This window comes from Populus alba, chromosome 10, assembly GCF_005239225.2.
Source record: "Populus alba chromosome 10, ASM523922v2, whole genome shotgun sequence".
Lineage (NCBI taxonomy): Eukaryota > Viridiplantae > Streptophyta > Magnoliopsida > Malpighiales > Salicaceae > Populus > Populus alba.
This window is the reverse complement of record NC_133293.1, coordinates 17,799,445-17,815,741: the sequence shown is the minus strand read 5'-3', so window position 1 is coordinate 17,815,741 and position 16,297 is coordinate 17,799,445. Positions and strand designations below refer to the sequence as shown.

General features: G+C 38.1%; 4 protein-coding genes across 6 annotated transcripts; 2 read left to right on the top strand and 2 right to left on the bottom strand.

Moving 5' to 3' along the window:
* Positions 1 to 13: 13 nt before the first annotated feature.
* Positions 14 to 5,309, top strand: LOC118043315 (DNA replication complex GINS protein PSF3). Of its 2 annotated transcripts, XM_073412063.1 has the most exons (9): positions 14 to 599; positions 717 to 847; positions 951 to 1,019; positions 1,138 to 1,238; positions 1,693 to 1,785; positions 2,992 to 3,128; positions 3,274 to 3,433; positions 3,926 to 4,288; positions 4,403 to 5,309. In XM_073412063.1, the coding sequence occupies exons 2-7, from the start codon at positions 803 to 805 to the stop codon at positions 3,381 to 3,383; spliced, it is 555 nt and encodes a 184-aa protein (XP_073268164.1). In that variant the 5' UTR covers positions 14 to 599; positions 717 to 802; the 3' UTR covers positions 3,384 to 3,433; positions 3,926 to 4,288; positions 4,403 to 5,309. The 2 variants fall into 2 exon arrangements, with proteins under 2 accessions (XP_073268164.1, XP_034907152.1); XM_035051261.2 differs by having other exon boundaries at positions 721 to 847; positions 3,274 to 4,288.
* LOC118043314 (cation/H(+) antiporter 15) lies at positions 3,648 to 7,587 on the bottom strand. The gene is made up of 4 exons (XM_035051259.2): positions 7,037 to 7,587; positions 6,513 to 6,801; positions 5,397 to 6,377; positions 3,648 to 5,161 (listed from the first exon to the last, which is right to left on the bottom strand). The coding sequence occupies exons 2-4, from the start codon at positions 6,774 to 6,776 to the stop codon at positions 3,878 to 3,880; spliced, it is 2,529 nt and encodes an 842-aa protein (XP_034907150.1). The 5' UTR covers positions 6,777 to 6,801; positions 7,037 to 7,587; the 3' UTR covers positions 3,648 to 3,877.
* A 670-nt stretch (positions 7,588 to 8,257) lies between these two features.
* Positions 8,258 to 10,658, bottom strand: LOC118043313 (peptidyl-prolyl cis-trans isomerase CYP20-1). Of its 2 annotated transcripts, none has more exons than XM_035051258.2 (8): positions 10,487 to 10,658; positions 10,284 to 10,346; positions 10,120 to 10,204; positions 9,724 to 9,771; positions 9,593 to 9,616; positions 9,122 to 9,295; positions 8,892 to 8,967; positions 8,258 to 8,682 (listed from the first exon to the last, which is right to left on the bottom strand). In XM_035051258.2, the coding sequence occupies exons 1-8, from the start codon at positions 10,562 to 10,564 to the stop codon at positions 8,544 to 8,546; spliced, it is 687 nt and encodes a 228-aa protein (XP_034907149.1). In that variant the 5' UTR covers positions 10,565 to 10,658; the 3' UTR covers positions 8,258 to 8,543. The 2 variants fall into 2 exon arrangements, with proteins under 2 accessions (XP_034907149.1, XP_034907148.1); XM_035051257.2 differs by having other exon boundaries at positions 9,122 to 9,304; positions 10,487 to 10,657.
* A 375-nt stretch (positions 10,659 to 11,033) lies between these two features.
* LOC118043312 (phosphoinositide phospholipase C 6-like) lies at positions 11,034 to 16,023 on the top strand. Its single transcript, XM_073411725.1, is given in 10 exon segments — positions 11,034 to 11,725; positions 12,487 to 12,683; positions 13,285 to 13,420; positions 13,516 to 13,720; positions 13,723 to 13,778; positions 13,846 to 14,066; positions 14,175 to 14,292; positions 14,583 to 14,735; positions 14,815 to 14,901; positions 15,372 to 16,023. Coding segments are annotated over 10 exon segments (1,860 nt in total). The 5' UTR covers positions 11,034 to 11,332; the 3' UTR covers positions 15,666 to 16,023.
* The last annotated feature ends 274 nt before the right edge of the window (positions 16,024 to 16,297 follow it).

The following is a 16,297-nucleotide window of genomic DNA, read 5'->3' as shown; positions in this document are numbered from 1 at the left end:
TTTAAACCGTAGAGTTTAAAAAGACGAATTTCTCGAACCGTGGGGGCATCCACGGCCATAAAATTTCAACACCCATTAATTTCAGTGGATCTCTGATCCAAGACTACGACGGCCTCTGATTGACAAACACCGTAATATCCTACACCTGCTTACATAGAAACCCTACCCAATTTTAAAGTTTTCAAGTTTCCCTCCTCTCTGTACATCATATCCTTCGCGCTCTCAAGAGAAAATAAAAGCCGAAAGCAGAAATCTCCTAGGCAATTTCTCTGAAAATCTTTTTTCTGGCCCCGAATTTCTTAACTATTTTATTTTCTTCATAACTCTACCTTTCTCCTTTGAAGCAAACACATCACTCCTTATTTCAGAATTTCCGTAGAATTAGGCATTTTCTCAAACCAGGTTTTCTTCTATTTACAGATTGTAGCTTTTTCAAAACCGGAATAAAATTGAGGTATTCTTTTTTTTTTTTTTTTTCTAGTAAGTTTTTTCCATTCGTTTTCTTAATCTGACCGGAAACAAAGCAAGAAATTGTCCGGGCAACTTCTAGATTTTTATGGCACCTGGAATGTACGACTCCTCCAAATATTAATTATGAGGTCACCTCTATTTTCTTTGGTTACTGACAAGCAGGATTATTTGCTGGTTGAAAAAAAAGTTTCTTGTTATTTATGGATTATTTTTTTTAACTATATTGCTCGTCGTTTAATTTGTAGCCAGGAAGTAATTGCATCGTGTATATACTCGGAAATTATTTCTGTATTGGCGAAATCATAGAGAAGATACAAAATCGATAAACTAAATGGCAAATTACAATGAAATCGATGATATTCTCGCGGAGGAAGAGGTGAGAAATATCATTTAATCTTGATCTTACATTTTAACGCCTAAATTTCTCAATTCTAACATAACTAATTTTCTGTGCCGCGCCTGTGTGTTATGGCTTGCAGTTTGTCCCGGTTGTGTTTCAAAAGGCTATAAATGGAGTGAAAATCGATGAAAGCACCGAAAAAGGACATGTAAGATTTAAGTTAAAAATAGCATCGGAAAGATAACTCATGAGTCAAATTACTGTTTTTTTTTTTCTTTTCTTTGAGACACTCACACTTTGTTTTCCATGTGTTAATTAAAACTCAGGTTGAACAAGGTTCAAAGACAGAGCTACCTTTCTGGCTTGCTCGTGAATTGCACATGAGGCAAGCAGTATCGATAAGTGTCCCAGCCTGTTTTAATCAGAAGTAATAATAGCTTACTTGCTCAAACTGAATCTTTTTTGTATTTCACATTTTCAAGTGAGTTAGTGGGAGATCCATTTTTCATACTGGCTGCTTTCTATTTGTAGTTGAGAGGTCTGGTTGTATCTCTTAAGGCTGGTAATTTTCTTTTTGAAATTATGTATGTTACTGTTGTTGCAGCTTGAATGTAAATGTAGTTCCATAGAGTCATATCTCAAGAAACTCTGCTCAAGTCCTCTATGGAGGGCTTTCCCCTCCTTGATTTTAGAGAGTTGATTTCACTTCTAGGAGTTAGTCAAATTAATTGCTTGGTATGATAGTTGAGTGCCCAAAGAATCATCAAATGTGTACAAGTATAGAGAATGGTTCATTTATGCTGTCATCCAACATCCATTTACTTGTGTGGTTCTTTTTATGTCTCATAGCTAGTTTTTTTGGTTGTTGTTGTCCTCACCAGAACAAGGATGGAAATCCAGGCAGATGCTGCATGTGCGGACCTGAGATCCCGCTGCCCTTACTTTTATGAATTTGGATGCAAGCTAGCCCCACTGTGAGTCTCTTTGCCTGCCCATCCGTTCATGTGTGTATATAACAGTCATTGCGATGTGTTCTTTGAGTGCCTTTTGTTGGACTGCCACGCAATACCTGCCTAAAATGGTATCCAACCTGTGAAGCATTGTCACTGAGTGGTGCTTTCTCAATTTGGAGCGGGAAATAGGCAGCTCAATGCATTCAATATTTGATGACCTTGACTGTGTGACACCTTAACCTTTAGACTTTGTCAGTCTTCTTATTACGTTGACAATTCCAAATCAATCCAATTATTTGTTAGATACAAACTAACACATCAAGAAATCCAAAATTGGATTGGGGGTTTTAAGTATAAAACATCAAATTTGGGCATCTTCTATGTCCGATCAAGAAGTTTGGCAAACAACCAGAAGAATTATGAAAATCTTTTAACTTTAGGATATCTTCGAAAAAGAATTAGGATATCTTCAGTACTGTAACAGGAGAATATCATTTTACCACCCACCTGAACCATTCATGGATTGAATAATGTTTATCTTGTCCACTTAATTAGCCCCATTTAAAGAAAATATTTGTATATGAGTATGGCATTCTTTTTCAGCCTTATACATGTTTTCTGTTAGTAGTTCTAGGTTGCCAAGTTCTATCTATGTTTCGTTTGATGGCAGATGTCAGTGCACCTGAAATCTAAAAGCAAATCCTATTAAGTTTTCATTCTCAAGTCAAGGGATCAATTAAAGGCCCTTATCTTGCCATAGAAAGAAAACAACGGGAGAAGTAAATTGTGAAAATGAATAACCTCGTTCCTTGTGTTCTGATTTCCTTTTTAGATTTGAGAAGTTTGTATGTTGTGAAAGGGTGCTTCACAATCTATCAGGGGCCCTTTTACTTTTTGGTCGAACCTCAAGGCTTAGACATAAACTGTACTGTTGTTGAGTTTATAAGTTGTGAAGGTTGTGCTTGGCACTCTCTTTATCATGCTACATCCAAATTTACCTTTGCATAATTGCTGTGATTTTGTCTACTACAATGAAATTAGATTGTGTGTTTTTGTCTTGTTAGTGGCAAGACTGCACAATTGATAAGTGATGTTGTCATTCGTACCTATTAACATTAAATTTGCACCTGCACCAGCAATCCTTCCTTTGGCTGACAAATTGATTCTCACTAAGCTTTTTACCTTCTCTTTATAAGGACTTATTTGGTTATTCATAATGATCCTCAGGTGTGATAAAACCATTGGATTGTTGCTCCCATATGCATTTCGAATCAGGTATAAGGAAATTCTACACAAGGCACACACCACAGCATTTGCCACAGCTTCCAAATTTCTGACGCACCTAACTAGAGAAGAAACTTCTTGTGAGATTCTCTTACTTGTTTAAGCATATATTTCTGCTTTCATGACTCACATTTATGTTGCAATTAACATTCTTTTATTTCTCTGCATGAAAGCAACCTCACATTTATGTTGCATTAACCTTCATTTATTTCTCTACATGCTTAGTGTATGAAGCAGCTCAATCATCCATGGCAGCCTTTAAGAAATGGCGGATGGGTGGCCCCAGATTGCAGAGAGCTTCAATTCTCGGGAGGAAGAGAAAACCAGCTGAGTAGTTGCTCATTGCTACCCTGCCAACACTCTCAATTCAAACAACCAAGCTGCAGTTATGTCTCGGTCCTTGCCTTGAGATTGATGCATGATGTGTGCATTCTAGCACAAGAAATATATTAAAAAAAAAAAAAAAAAACATGTCAGGGTACTATTATAGTGCGTTCTTCAGTTTCACTTTCCTCCTGATAATTTTAGCTTGATATTAAGCCCTAGAGGAAATTGGGGCCAAGGCTGTTTGGGGTGTTCACGCAATTGCACAGTAGCAATTAATTAAACATGGAAACTGATTATTTGCGTGTTGCCATGGTAATTGAGTTGATGCAATACATTCTATCTTTAATTGCATGATTTAGAAAAATTATCCATGCTCAACTGTACATCCATTTCTTTTTAAGCCAATCAACCAAAAACTTAATGTGATCAATGCAGGCAGAACTTCTACATAAGATATTATACCATTTGAATTTGGCTACATGATATGCTATAAGCCTCTCATTTAATCATCCTCTTCATCTGTCTTCTTTCTGTGATTTACAATGTTCAGAAGGTCACGACTACTCAAAGGAGATTTCCAAGTTTCAAGTCCAGCTTTCTCTTGATGCTGCGGCATGCCCTTGTTTTTCATGGTTGAAACAGAATGTTGTTGGACTACAAGAATCGATGCGTGTAGTGCGAAGTCAGATGTTGATAATGCATCTCCTAGTGGCCCAAGCTCTTCACAGTTACTCCACTCCGATAGCCCCAAAGCAAATGGCTTGATCATTCCCTGACCCCTCCCCACAATATATAGATCATATTCATCAGCTAGATCTTTTGCTGCGATGATAATTTCATCCCCGCTATTTACCGACCTATCCACCCAAGTTACAGATGGATTGCACATTGTCATAAATCGTAACTCATTCAGGTACATATCATCAACAAATCTTTGATTTTCACCCTCCACTTCCTCTTCCATATCCATCATTTCTATTGCTTCTTTACCTGGAAGAAATCGTATAACTTTTAAACTCACATTCAGAGACCCTGCCATCCTGCAAGCATAAGTTAAGGCCTCCCGATCGTCATGTCCCCCAGTATAAAACATGGCGAAATTTAGCTTTTCTCTGCGATGGCTACCCTCGTTATAAATCTTCAAACTGAGGCCTCGATCAATAAATATCCCCACAGAGCATGGAGCTTTGGCTAGCAGATTTTGGTTTACTAGTCTGATAGAAGAGTTCTCTTTTTGCATCCCTTCTGCACCAGATTGTTTGTGAAATGGAATTAGGATGAAAGTCACGCGTTTGTCCTCTGCAAGGTTATGGATATCCTCGTGCATGGAGGTGTAAGGAGATACAACTGTCAGAGGTAGAAAGGACATTGACTGGTTTCTTCTTTCGTAGTTCTCCAAAGTGCTGATGATTTGGTCGGCATCTGATCTCCCACGGGCAGGGGGGTAGTTTTGGCTACTAGAATTACGATTCTCATCGTGAACGATTAGCATGGCATTAGTCCGTCCACTCAGACCTACTAGACACGTGGCAAATACACAAATTGGTGATTTCTCGGTTGAATTAGACAGTTCAAGGAGGTTGAGCATTCCTGATAGGTTGCGAGTAGTATGAATGCATGCAAGTATTCGTAGTTCTGAGTTAGGTTTGCTTTCTTGCAAGGTCCGGAGTTTGTATTTCCTGAAATGCTTGGTAGTCTTACAAGCCCAGAGGGGGATCGGTTTTACAAGAATCGTCATGAGTAAAATTGTCATCACCATTATAGCAAACGGTTGGTTATCCACAGCCTGCATGTAAAAACAAGTTGCAAGAAAATTAGAGGATAAAAAAAAACCAACTATTCAAGTTGAGGGTGAGTTATAGTTTCCTATTCTTTTTCATTATTATTTGCGACACAGGTATTTGATACCTAAGAACTAATCACGTTGGAAGCCAGTGTCAGAATATCAAGGCAGGCTTCTATTTTTTTACATGGTGACGGTGATTCAACACGAACTCAAGTTGATGAAGTAGTGATTGTACCTTTATGTCTCTGCCAACATTAAGAATAATCAAAGCCAAAACCCCTTTGGCGTTCATAAGAACTCCAAGGGCGACACCTTCACGAACTGGCATGCCATAGTACATGGCAACCAAGAAACCGCTTATAATCTTGGCTAAGCAAGCTAAGACTAGAATTCCCAGAACCGCGAAAGGATTAATGTTGCTAAACATATCAATAATATTGCATCTAGTCCCAGTAAGCACAAAGAAGGCAGGAAGCATGATTCCTGGCACAAAGTCTTCAAGTTTCTCCATAATCATCATCCCAAGCTCTCCATCAGGTATAATAAGTCCAAACATGAAAGCTCCGATCATAGAGTGAGAACCACAGGCGTCTGTGATGAATCCACAAACGACCACCCCGGTAAGAATAGAGTATATACAAAGGTCACTGTAGTTGCCTCCTTTTGAGGAATCTCTGTCAATAATCTGCGAAAGAATCGGGCGTAACACAAACCAACAAAATAAAATGAAGGCAAGGGTCGGGAGGATGAAGGCACGGGTATTCCCATTACTAACTGTTATTGTCACAACAAGAAAACTCCAAGATGCGATGTCACTGACAAAAGCTGAGGATATGGCCATTTGTCCAACTTCTGTTCGTAGAAGCTTCAGGTCTGAAAGGATCTGAGCAAGATCCGGGAAGCTTGTGACGGTGAGGGCAACAGACCAAAACCAGGCACCAAGAGGATTCTCAAAGTGGGTTTTTCCAGGTAGTAGGTGAAATAAACCTGCTCCCATGCCTAAGGGTAAAAGAATTCCAAACAAAGCATTGCCCCATGCACCTTTACTGATTCTTCTTATTGTGGTTAGGTCCATCTGTAAACCCACGAGAAACATGTAGTAAATGACTCCCAAATTTGTTAAAGTCTCTGTCGCTCCAGTTTGTCTCATAGGATGAGTGTATTCTGAAAAAAGCGCGTTTGCTCCGAGCATCATAGGACCCATTAGTAGGCCAGTCTAACATCCAAAACAACACAAAATTACTCTATTTGTTCATCTCGTGCAATACATAAATTAACAAGATTCAAGTAATTGTAAAGCATAAGAAAAAAGAAAGAATATCCAGGATCAATTAGTGTACAGGATGCTTACAATCAACTCGGAGAAGAAACGAGGCAAACGATGGAAGAGAAGGAAGAGCAATTGAATCAGCAGTATCGCTGAGCATAGGTTTGTGACGAATGGTGTAGCATCTAAAAAGGGGTTCGAAATTTGCCAAAGGGTAGTAGAATTGCTCACAGCCTCGTAACTACATGCATTAAGTGCACCTGAAGACAGGTTTGCGGTTATTGTATAACCAGTAAAATATATTTCCGTAGCTCTATATTTTAGTTCTGCTTTGTCACGGCCTTCCATCCTTGCCCTCTCGGTTGCGGTCTCTCTTGTAAATTTCAGAGGGAAATAAATAAGAGAGGAAATAAAAAGAATTTTTCTATATGAATGTTGTTTCTTCTTTTTCTGTACAAAGTGCTCTCTGTTGCTGCTGCGTGCAGGGCTTAATATAGATGATAGAGTTAGTTATAACCATAAAAATTACAGTTAATGTGCCATCTCAAGAACACGGCTTATATGTTGTTAGACGTTATGATCCAAACCCAAAATTGTTATCTGCTTACCTGGCTTCTCTGAGTTTGTTGGGGACATTTTTGTGTCTGCCTCTATTATGGCTGAAATTATGGGATATCAATCTCTAAATCCCTTGACCCAGTCCCTTTGACAGCAATTTTTTTCTTACCAAATTCGATTGCATTTTCAATTCGAGCAACAAAACAACAGAAGCTTTCGTGACTCCATTGAAAATGGTGGAGATTGAGATTTGAATTCTATAGGAAATTAAGAGAAAATTTAAAGATCAGAAAAGGACTATGGGCCGACAGGAGAAAAAGAAACCCATGGTGAAGATGAAGAAAATGAAACCCCTTCTTTCTCTTTAAAAACTGATGCAAGAAAAAGCTGCCGACAGGAGAGAGAGAGCGAGAGAGCGAGCTGCTGGTGTGGTTTAGTGGAGAAGGGAAAGTTCGTGGCTGCCATGGATGGTGGTTTTGTTGGTTGCTGGTGGCTTTGCACAGAGGCGTGCACAAGAAGGCCGTGGCTATCATATTAGGATTTATAGGAGCCTAAAATCATAACCCACAGAATTCTTAACAGTATTCATATTCATTTTTAATCTAAAGAACAGAAAACAAAAGGATTCGATTTCATTTGAAAAAAATAAAATATATATACAACAAATAGGAATTGAGTTTTTTATTTGAGGATCGTGGTTCAATTTTTTTAAAAAAAAAACTAAAATTTAAAAACTGGAGAAAGTTTCACTACCTTTTCAATGAAGAAAAGATTTACAGCATCCTTGTAAGATTTGCAACATTCTTGAGTGTTTTTTTTTTTTTTTTATGATGAACTGATAATGAAACTGGAATTTGAATCAACACCACTCAAATACATTTCAGATGAATGATTCAACCATTTAGCAGGTGACAGTAGAAAAAACTTGGATTTAAAGGTTTTATTTTTCCAGTTACCTTAACTTCTTTTCTAGTATATGCCACTGAAGAGCTGGTGCTTTGAACTGTTCCGAGAAAGCTGGTTTTGATATATTCTTTAGTCGAGAGACAATCATAATAATAATAATAATAATAATAAAACCCTCAATCGGCTGTTTTAAACTAGGAGGGCGCGTAGAGAGGTTTATGAAAATAAGCATTTGGGCCTTTTGGGGTGAGCTGCACCCAAATATGGATGAAAATGGAAAGGACGCTTTGACTAGTCAACGATCTGTCGCAACTTGCAAGGATCTCGATTACAAGGAAGAGTCTAACTGTCAAGCAACATCCTACTGACAAAGGGAGCTTTTCGAAATGTCTTATAAATGATGTCCGACCATCCAAGGCAGAACTCATAAACCCACGGAGACATATAATATTAGTGCTGTAAACTTAATGTTAATCGCCTAAACACATCAATGTGCTCACAGTGACAATAAAACTGTGAACGTGTAAGCTTTAAAACACACAAACTTGAAATTAATTAAGACATAACAGGAGTACAAAATCTATCACCATTCCTATGATGAGTTTGCATAGGGGAACAAGAGAACTGATGAACTACAACGAGGGCAAGTAGTCACAATGGCATTTCACCAGAGTCTGAAACCACAACTTTATGTCTGGGCACTCCATTCTGATTTCCTTCAGCTTCAATCTTGTATATAATATCCATGCCAGAAAGCACCTTGCCAAACACAACATGGTGGCCATCCAACCTTTCAAGAAAAACAAATGCTTTCACGTGAGTTTAGAAACCTCATTAGGTCAATTAAACATGACAGTCTTTGGCACAAATTCATGTCTCCCAAGAACACCTTTTAATTACATTTGACAACAGCAGAACAGGATACTGAAAACCTTAAGCGATGCAATTATAGTCTCGGAACATGGTGGGACAGGCCTCATCAAAGACAGGCATACTTACCAGCTAGTCACTACAGTGGTGATGAAAAATTGTGATCCATTGGTGTCTGGTCCTCCATTTGCCATTGACAGATATCCTGTTTGCAAAGAAGAATTTAGATTGTTAGAATTCTATGGTGCATCTTGAAGATTGCAGCTCTCTTGATCATTCTAGAAACCAACAGCTACAGACTATTTTAGATACTGTCATGGCTAGAACTAATAATATGCAGTAATAGAGCGCCAACTTACCTGGTCCAGTGTGCTTCAGCTTGAAGTTCTCATCAGCAAACTTCTCACCGTAGATCGACTCTCCACCTCGTCCATCACCTCGAGTAAAATCACCACCCTGGATCATAAAGCTGGGAATAATCCTATGGAACGTACTCCCTTTGAAATGGAGAGGCTTCCCACTCTTTCCCATTCCTTTCTCCCCTTCAATGATGAGGTTCACCACATACAAAATAAACAATTATAAAGTTTGAAGCCTATTTTAAACGATAATCAGTTAAAATGAGGTCAGGGGATGATTCCTACAGGATAAAGATTGGTGAAATAAAAAATGTCCAACTATGTATTACTCCTCTACCAACTAAGTACTCTTCCGATTCCTATTCCACAGTAGCAATCATCCCATAATCCACAGCATATAAAAGGTCAATAAAGCAGCAAAATGAAATTGGGAAAAAAAAAAAAATTCAGGAGGTGAAGTTACTTGGCTACCCGTGAAAAGTGCTCGAAAGTTTTCTGCACAACAAGCATGTAAATTAGTAAGTGCATGGTTTACAAAATAACAAATCTCAAGGAACTCATGAGGTAACAAATAACATCGCTGTTGCACTTAGGCTCCATACCTGCGGTCTTAGGAACTGTTTTTCCAAAGAGGCCCATAACAACACGACCTGAATGTCAAAAGTCATAGATATAAATAAACCCCATCTAAAGAGTGTAAACAAATGCAACTACAGCGATAACATTTTTGCTCAGCATCTTCATAATCAATGACATAAAAGAAACTGAATAGTTACATTGGTTGGTCCGATGATGCATCTAAAGAAGGGGAAGATAACAAGCTTAAAGATTTTAGTGACTCGATCAGTACTTAAATGATCCAAGATTCAAATGCTGTTGTCTAAATAATTTTCATTATATCATCATAAGACAGAAAGAGAAACACAGCAATTCCAATTTAGAATTTAATTCCATAAGCAAATATTTTTTTTATTTTTTTTGGATATGCACATACACACCCATGGGTTTTCCAGCAATCTCGACATCAAAGTAAACTTTGTAAGTAACTCCTTCCAAATCCAAATCCCCCTCTGACTTGTTTTCCTGTCCATCATAAATTCACACTTTTGTTACTACACAAACCAAAGAGAGCAATCAAAGTATATCTCTTTCTTCGATTTACCTGACCGAGTTCGTTATTAACAAGTTTAGGATCTGATGAGACCGCAGCATCGCTTAGTCGATTCTGATTAAAAAAAGGAAAGAAATTAAGGCAGCAGAATCACAAATATACACCCATTACACAACATAACCCAACAATTAAGAAAATACTTTTCTTTTTGTCTGGAAAAAAATAAAAGAGAGAGAGTGTGTGTGTAACCTAACCTGGATAAAAGCTAGAGTTCCAAAGAGAACAAGAATCCATAAAAGAGCGATGGACACCAGTCTTGTTGTGGTGGACATCTCTCCACCCCAACCAAACAGTTTGGTCTAATGCAATGAAATCAAATTCCTCCGTGAGATCCGGTGGTGGTTTTTCGATGTTTGATTTAACTGGTATGTTTAAATAAAACAGCAGTCAACGGGAGTTGAGGGATTAAAATATAATGTGTCAAATATAAAGGACTAAGTTATAGTCATCATCAAAATACAGTGACTAAAGAATAGTTTACTATTGTTCTTTGGATCTCTTCTGTCTGTCCTTGGTTTTCCTTCGTTCTAAAAAAATCTCTCTTTCGTCAAACAATGACACTGACAAATTGGTACGTGGACTGTAATAAGATTATCTATTTACTTTATGAAATTTATCTATTTATCTATCTATTCCATTTCTAAAAATAAAAAATTATTTCCTTTCCTTTCCTTTCCATTATACTTGGTACATAAAACACGGCACTCGATTAATTTTCCAATTGATGAGCAGGTAATATTTGCTCTTCAATTAAAGAAGAATATATGCAATGCTTGTTTTATTACAAAGGCTACCAACCTAGCACGAGGGAAAGATACTAATGAAATTTATTTGTTTAATTTTTAGTGAAGAAGAAGAAGAAGCCAAACCACCATTTGGTACGTTTGCTTTCATAGTCTCCCTTCTCCAACGATAGATAGAGCTTCAAATTCTCCTGTTTTATAGGCTCTCCCCAGTCTCTCTCTCTCCCCCTCTCTCCCCCAAATCTTCCAGCCGAAAAGAAAACAAAAACCAGATAGCGTGACAGAGATAACTAAACAATGGGGAGCTACAAGAAAGACCAGCGTAGATCATTTTCGTCACCAGAACCTAGCAACAGCAACAAAGATGAAATGGGGAGCTATAATTACAAGATGTTTAATCTTTTTAACAGAAAGTTCAAGATCACGGAGGCTGAGCCACCCAAAGACGTGAAACAAGTTTTTTCCAAGTTCTCGGATGGTGGGTCCCACATGATGGCCGATCAGCTCCGGCGATTCCTGGTTTTGCACCAGGACGAGCTTGACTGCACGCTGGCGGAGGCAAAGAAGATCATGGAGGAAGTTATCAATAGGAGGCATCATTTGACGAGATACAGTAGACATTCACTTAATCTTGATGATTTTTTCCATTTCCTGCTTTATGATGATCTCAATGGGCCCATCACATCTCAGGTTAACCCCCCCCCCTCTCCCTCTGTAAATACATTTGGCGCGTTTATGAATTTTAGAGTATCACAATTGTGTTTATTCTTTTAAATTATGGATATTTTCTGATGGTGGACAGGGTAAAGAAAGCAAAATCTTGTACAGTTGATGCTAATGCATTTCTGTTTTAATTGTTTCACATTATAATTTGAACTTTAGAGAAGCTTGAAAAATGGGGTTGGATGAAGTTTGTAATTTTTTACAGCAAATGATGAGATTGGAAGGTTTTCTTTTTTTAATTTGGTTATGGTACTGCCACCTTTTGGTAATAGTTTCTTTGCTGATTTTGTCAGCATTTAGAATTATTTTTTTATTAACGTGGTATCCGGCTGGTTGTTCGCAAGTCGAATAATCTTACATATCCTGAAGTTAAGTAACATAGAAGCTTCTAGTGATTCCGAGAGTTCTCAAACTCGTGACCACAACATTTAGAATTATTCATTGAGATGAGGTGCATGAGCCTATAAACTGGGTGATTTGCAGATTGGAAGGTTTTTTTTAAAAAAATTTGGTTATGGTAAAGAACCACAATAAATACTTCTCATTTGAAAATTAAGAAGAGATTTTTACACTTACTCCTTAGGAACACGATCTCTGAAGCAACACTTCTCTGCATCTTTGCTAGTTTTGCTTCCTTCCCCGGAAATGTATGTTTTATGTGGGTATGCTTCGAACAGTTTTGTAAGGGGCCATGTTAAGTCTGCCCTTGACAAATTATGTCATTCCAGGTACACCATGATATGACTGCTCCATTGTCACACTATTTCATATATAAAGGGCATAATTCCTACTTAACTGGGAATCAACTGAGCAGTGATTGCAGCGAGGTCCCAATCGTAAAAGCTTTGCAAAGAGGTGTAAGAGTAATTGAACTAGATTTGTGGCCTGGTTCCTCAAAAGATGAGATTCTTGTTCTTCATGGAAGGTGTGTTCTGATCGCAAACTTACAATTTTTGCAAATGTGATTATTGATTCCTTTCTCTCGCCTTTAAGTATTTGTGGACGTGTCTACTACTTTTATACATGGATGGTAGTATTTGTGCATCAGAAACGTTTGTTCAATTGCAAGTAACACTTAAAAAAATGTGTAGTGCTAGTACAAAACAGAATGAAATATAATATTTGTGTGTTCTGAATAATTTATCTTTCCCTTTTCAGGGAGCATGCAGGACAGGGTATCTTTAACTCTTTTTTTCTGCAAATAAAAAGAAAACCTACTGATATCACTGAATGGATTTTATGCAAAAGAAATTGGAGTTTCTTGATAGTGAGGGTGCGAGAAAAATCATCTGCAGGGAATAACATTATATTACAATTTGGAAAGTAGAAGCTTTCATGATCATCTTTGAATGATGTACCTAAAAGTTGGTTGTCTTAAATGAGGAAACTCACAAACGAAGTGAATTAACTTGCTGAATTGAGTTTGTGAGTTAACGAAAGAACATTCATTGTATGAAAGACATACATAAATTTTATGATTCTGAATCATTGTTCCTCTTACTGGGTTACATCCTGAATAATTGTAGGACCCTGACCACTCCAGTTCCACTCATTAAATGTCTGAAGTCCATAAGAGACTATGCTTTCTCTAGTTCTCCATATCCAGTCATTATAACTTTAGAAGATCACCTTGGGCCAGACCTTCAGTCTAAAGTTGCAGAGGTTAGCTTTCAATTCAATTTCAAGGACTTGAGTTTTTCTTGAAACATCTGATCTGCTTCCTTCTTAAGTATAACCTCCAATACCATTGCATGTAGATGGTTACTCAGACATTTGGCGGAATGCTGTTCTATCCTGAGTCAGATTCCTTGGTACAGTTCCCTTCTCCAGAATCATTGAAACATCGCATAATCATTTCAACCAAACCACCAAAAGAGTATCTTGAATCTAATGGCATCAAGCAAAAGGGAGCATTATCACCAGGTGGAAGGAATTCATCCGAAGAAGATGAAGAAGCATCAGGGATACCATACCAGACCATACAGCTGAACTAGAAGCTGATGATAGGGTGAGCATAGAGGTGAATATTGCCTAGTCAAAGTTAGATTTTTTTAACACGTTTCTTTTAACTTTTTTACAAATGGCAGAGCAACAGTGATCAAGATGATGCAGACCTAACTGATTGTGACAATAAATCAGGCCAGCTAGGGGCACCTGCATATAAACGTCTAATCACAATACATGCTGGGAAGCCAAAGGGTCAATTAAAGGATGCATTGAAAGTTGCAGTTGATAAAGTTAGACGTCTTAGTTTGAGTGAACAGGAACTTGAAAAGGCTGCCACCACAAATGGAACTGATGTAGTGAGGTATCTATCAAACATTCCTGATGACAGATGCTTGAAAGAAGTTTCTATTGCTACTGTCCATGTTAAAATCAGATCACTAGTGCTAATATATGCCGTTGACCTTCCCAGATTTACACAGAATAATATTCTGAGAATATACCCTAAGGGAACTCGGATCACCTCCTCTAATTACAAACCTCTTGTTGGATGGATGCATGGAGCTCAGATGATTGCGTTTAATATGCAGGTTTGGTTCATAAAGCATTTCATATCAAGCAACTTCCTTTCATTAAGAAGGAATTCAAGAGTTAAAAAGACTATATTCTTTGGGAACCAAGAGTGGCTTAGCATTTCACTGGGCCTTGAATTTTCTTTGTTAGGTTACCTGGATGTTCCAATTAGTAGTTATTGATCTGGTTTTTATGAATTTTATTCATGACCTGTCAAGCAATATGAAGCTTATGTTCTTGCATGTATGGTGATCACAGAATGCCAGCCAAATAAAGTCCTCATAACATGCGAGTTTTCCTTTAACAGGGATACGGAAAATCACTTTGGTTGATGCATGGGATGTTTAGGGCCAATGGAGGGTGTGGTTACCTTAAGAAACCAGATTTTCTAATGGAGAAAGGTGCAAATAACGAGGTGTTTGATCCTAAAATTAAGTTAGCAGTAACAAAGACATTAAAGGTAAGTGTATTTGTTTAGCTTGAAAATGAATTTCATTCGTCTGACAATCTCTTCTCAAACTCTTTCTATCGAGTAACAGGTGAAAGTATACTTGGGCGATGGATGGCGCCTTGATTTTAGCCACACGCACTTTGATGCATACTCACCACCAGACTTCTACACAAAGGTCGGTTGGATTAAGTATCTTGCTCACATGTTAATGTGAATTTTGTCATTAAGGCTTGTAATACCAGAGCATCGTTTTCCCAACCTACGAATGGGAAAAGGACTTTTCAATATGTTTTTGTGAACCTGCCTCTTTCTCAATTTGTAATACATTCATTAGTAGTGGAAAACATAAGCTTTTGATTCTCCGAGGTGTTTACAAGCCATTAATGAGCAAAGCATATTTTATTTCCTCTAGCTTAAGAAAATGATGTGTGATGACAGTAAATGGACATTCAACTTGTTCTCATCAAGGAAACTTCTAAATTTTGCGAGTAAGTTCGAATCACTGGCTTTGGAAGTTGGTATCTGTGGGCTTTGAGGTTCCAAACCTGCCTTGTTCTGTTACATTGCTGGCATCTGTATTGTGTTTCTGAAAGAACTATCTCACGCGTTCCTTCCTACTAATGAACTAAATAATCCACACTGCAGGTTTACATTGTTGGGGCGCCAGCTGATGCTGCAAAGAAAAAAACAAAGATAATCGAGGACAACTGGTCTCCGGCTTGGAATCAGGAATTCACCTTCCCCCTAACTGTTCCCGAATTGGCTTTGCTTCGGATTGAAGTGCGAGAGTATGACATGTCAGAGAAGGATGACTTCGGTGGTCAAACGTGCTTGCCTGTCTCGGATCTGAGACCAGGAATCCGATCAGTCCCTCTCCACGATAAGAAAGGAGAGAAACTCAAGAATGTAAGGCTTCTTGTGGGGTTTCAGTTTGTATAACCTCTAGACTCCAGAGTATTAATTGCTCACCGAGGGCACATGCGAGGGCCTAAAACAACAGTTTGTCCAAGAGTAGGTGTATACACAGGCGTTGTAATTATTTGAAAAGATTGAATCTGGCCCTGAATGCTCATCTGAAGCTTCGGACGGACGCTAGGATAGGCAATGTTACAATCAAGTTTTTTGGCCCTTGGCAGTTAAACCCTGGTAAGAAGGTCCTTTCTTCACTGTTGAGACTTGAGATGTCAGATGTTTAATCTTTCGTTCTTTAGGTGCGTGCCTTCACATTAGACTCTGTGATTCCGTTTATTCCTGTGATTTAGTTAATAAAAAAAAACTATATATGTTATTTCCCCAATCAAGATTGGGGGGGGGGGGGGGGGGCGGCGGGTGGGTGTTAATACTCCCACAATCCACTGAATCTAATCTGGATTAAGGGAAAAAAAAAAAGAAACTCATGCGGGACCAGTCGCTTGTCTGAGCCTGCTTGTTCTTGTGTTTTTATTATAAGGTGGGGTTTGGTATAACGGATAATATTATTTGGATAGGATAGGATTGTAGGTAATTGTGATGTTTTATGTTTGGTGTGTATTGTTTTGAAGTGAATAATTAGATTTATTTTATGTTTGATA

Bases quoted from the DNA above. Each gene is read 5' to 3' on its own strand.
- LOC118043315 (XM_035051261.2), top strand. From the start codon at position 803: ATGGCAAATTACAATGAAATCGATGATATTCTCGCGGAGGAAGAG. The intron at 1,020-1,137 runs GTAAGATTTAAG...ATTAAAACTCAG, and splicing joins AAAGCACCGAAAAAGGACAT to GTTGAACAAGGTTCAAAGAC. The intron at 1,786-2,991 runs GTGAGTCTCTTT...AATGATCCTCAG, and splicing joins GGATGCAAGCTAGCCCCACT to GTGTGATAAAACCATTGGAT.
- LOC118043314 (XM_035051259.2), bottom strand. From the start codon at position 6,776: ATGGAAGGCCGTGACAAAGCAGAACTAAAATATAGAGCTACGGAAATA. The intron at 6,378-6,512 runs GTAAGCATCCTG...TTTGGATGTTAG, and splicing joins GTTTCTTCTCCGAGTTGATT to ACTGGCCTACTAATGGGTCC. The intron at 5,162-5,396 runs GTACAATCACTA...TTTTACATGCAG, and splicing joins ATGTTGGCAGAGACATAAAG to GCTGTGGATAACCAACCGTT.
- LOC118043313 (XM_035051257.2), bottom strand. From the start codon at position 10,564: ATGTCCACCACAACAAGACTGGTGTCCATCGCTCTTTTATGGATTCTT. The intron at 10,205-10,283 runs GTAAATCGAAGA...TATGATGGACAG, and splicing joins TTAATAACGAACTCGGTCAG to GAAAACAAGTCAGAGGGGGA. The intron at 9,772-10,119 runs GTGTGTATGTGC...TTTGACATTCAG, and splicing joins GATTGCTGGAAAACCCATGG to GTCGTGTTGTTATGGGCCTC.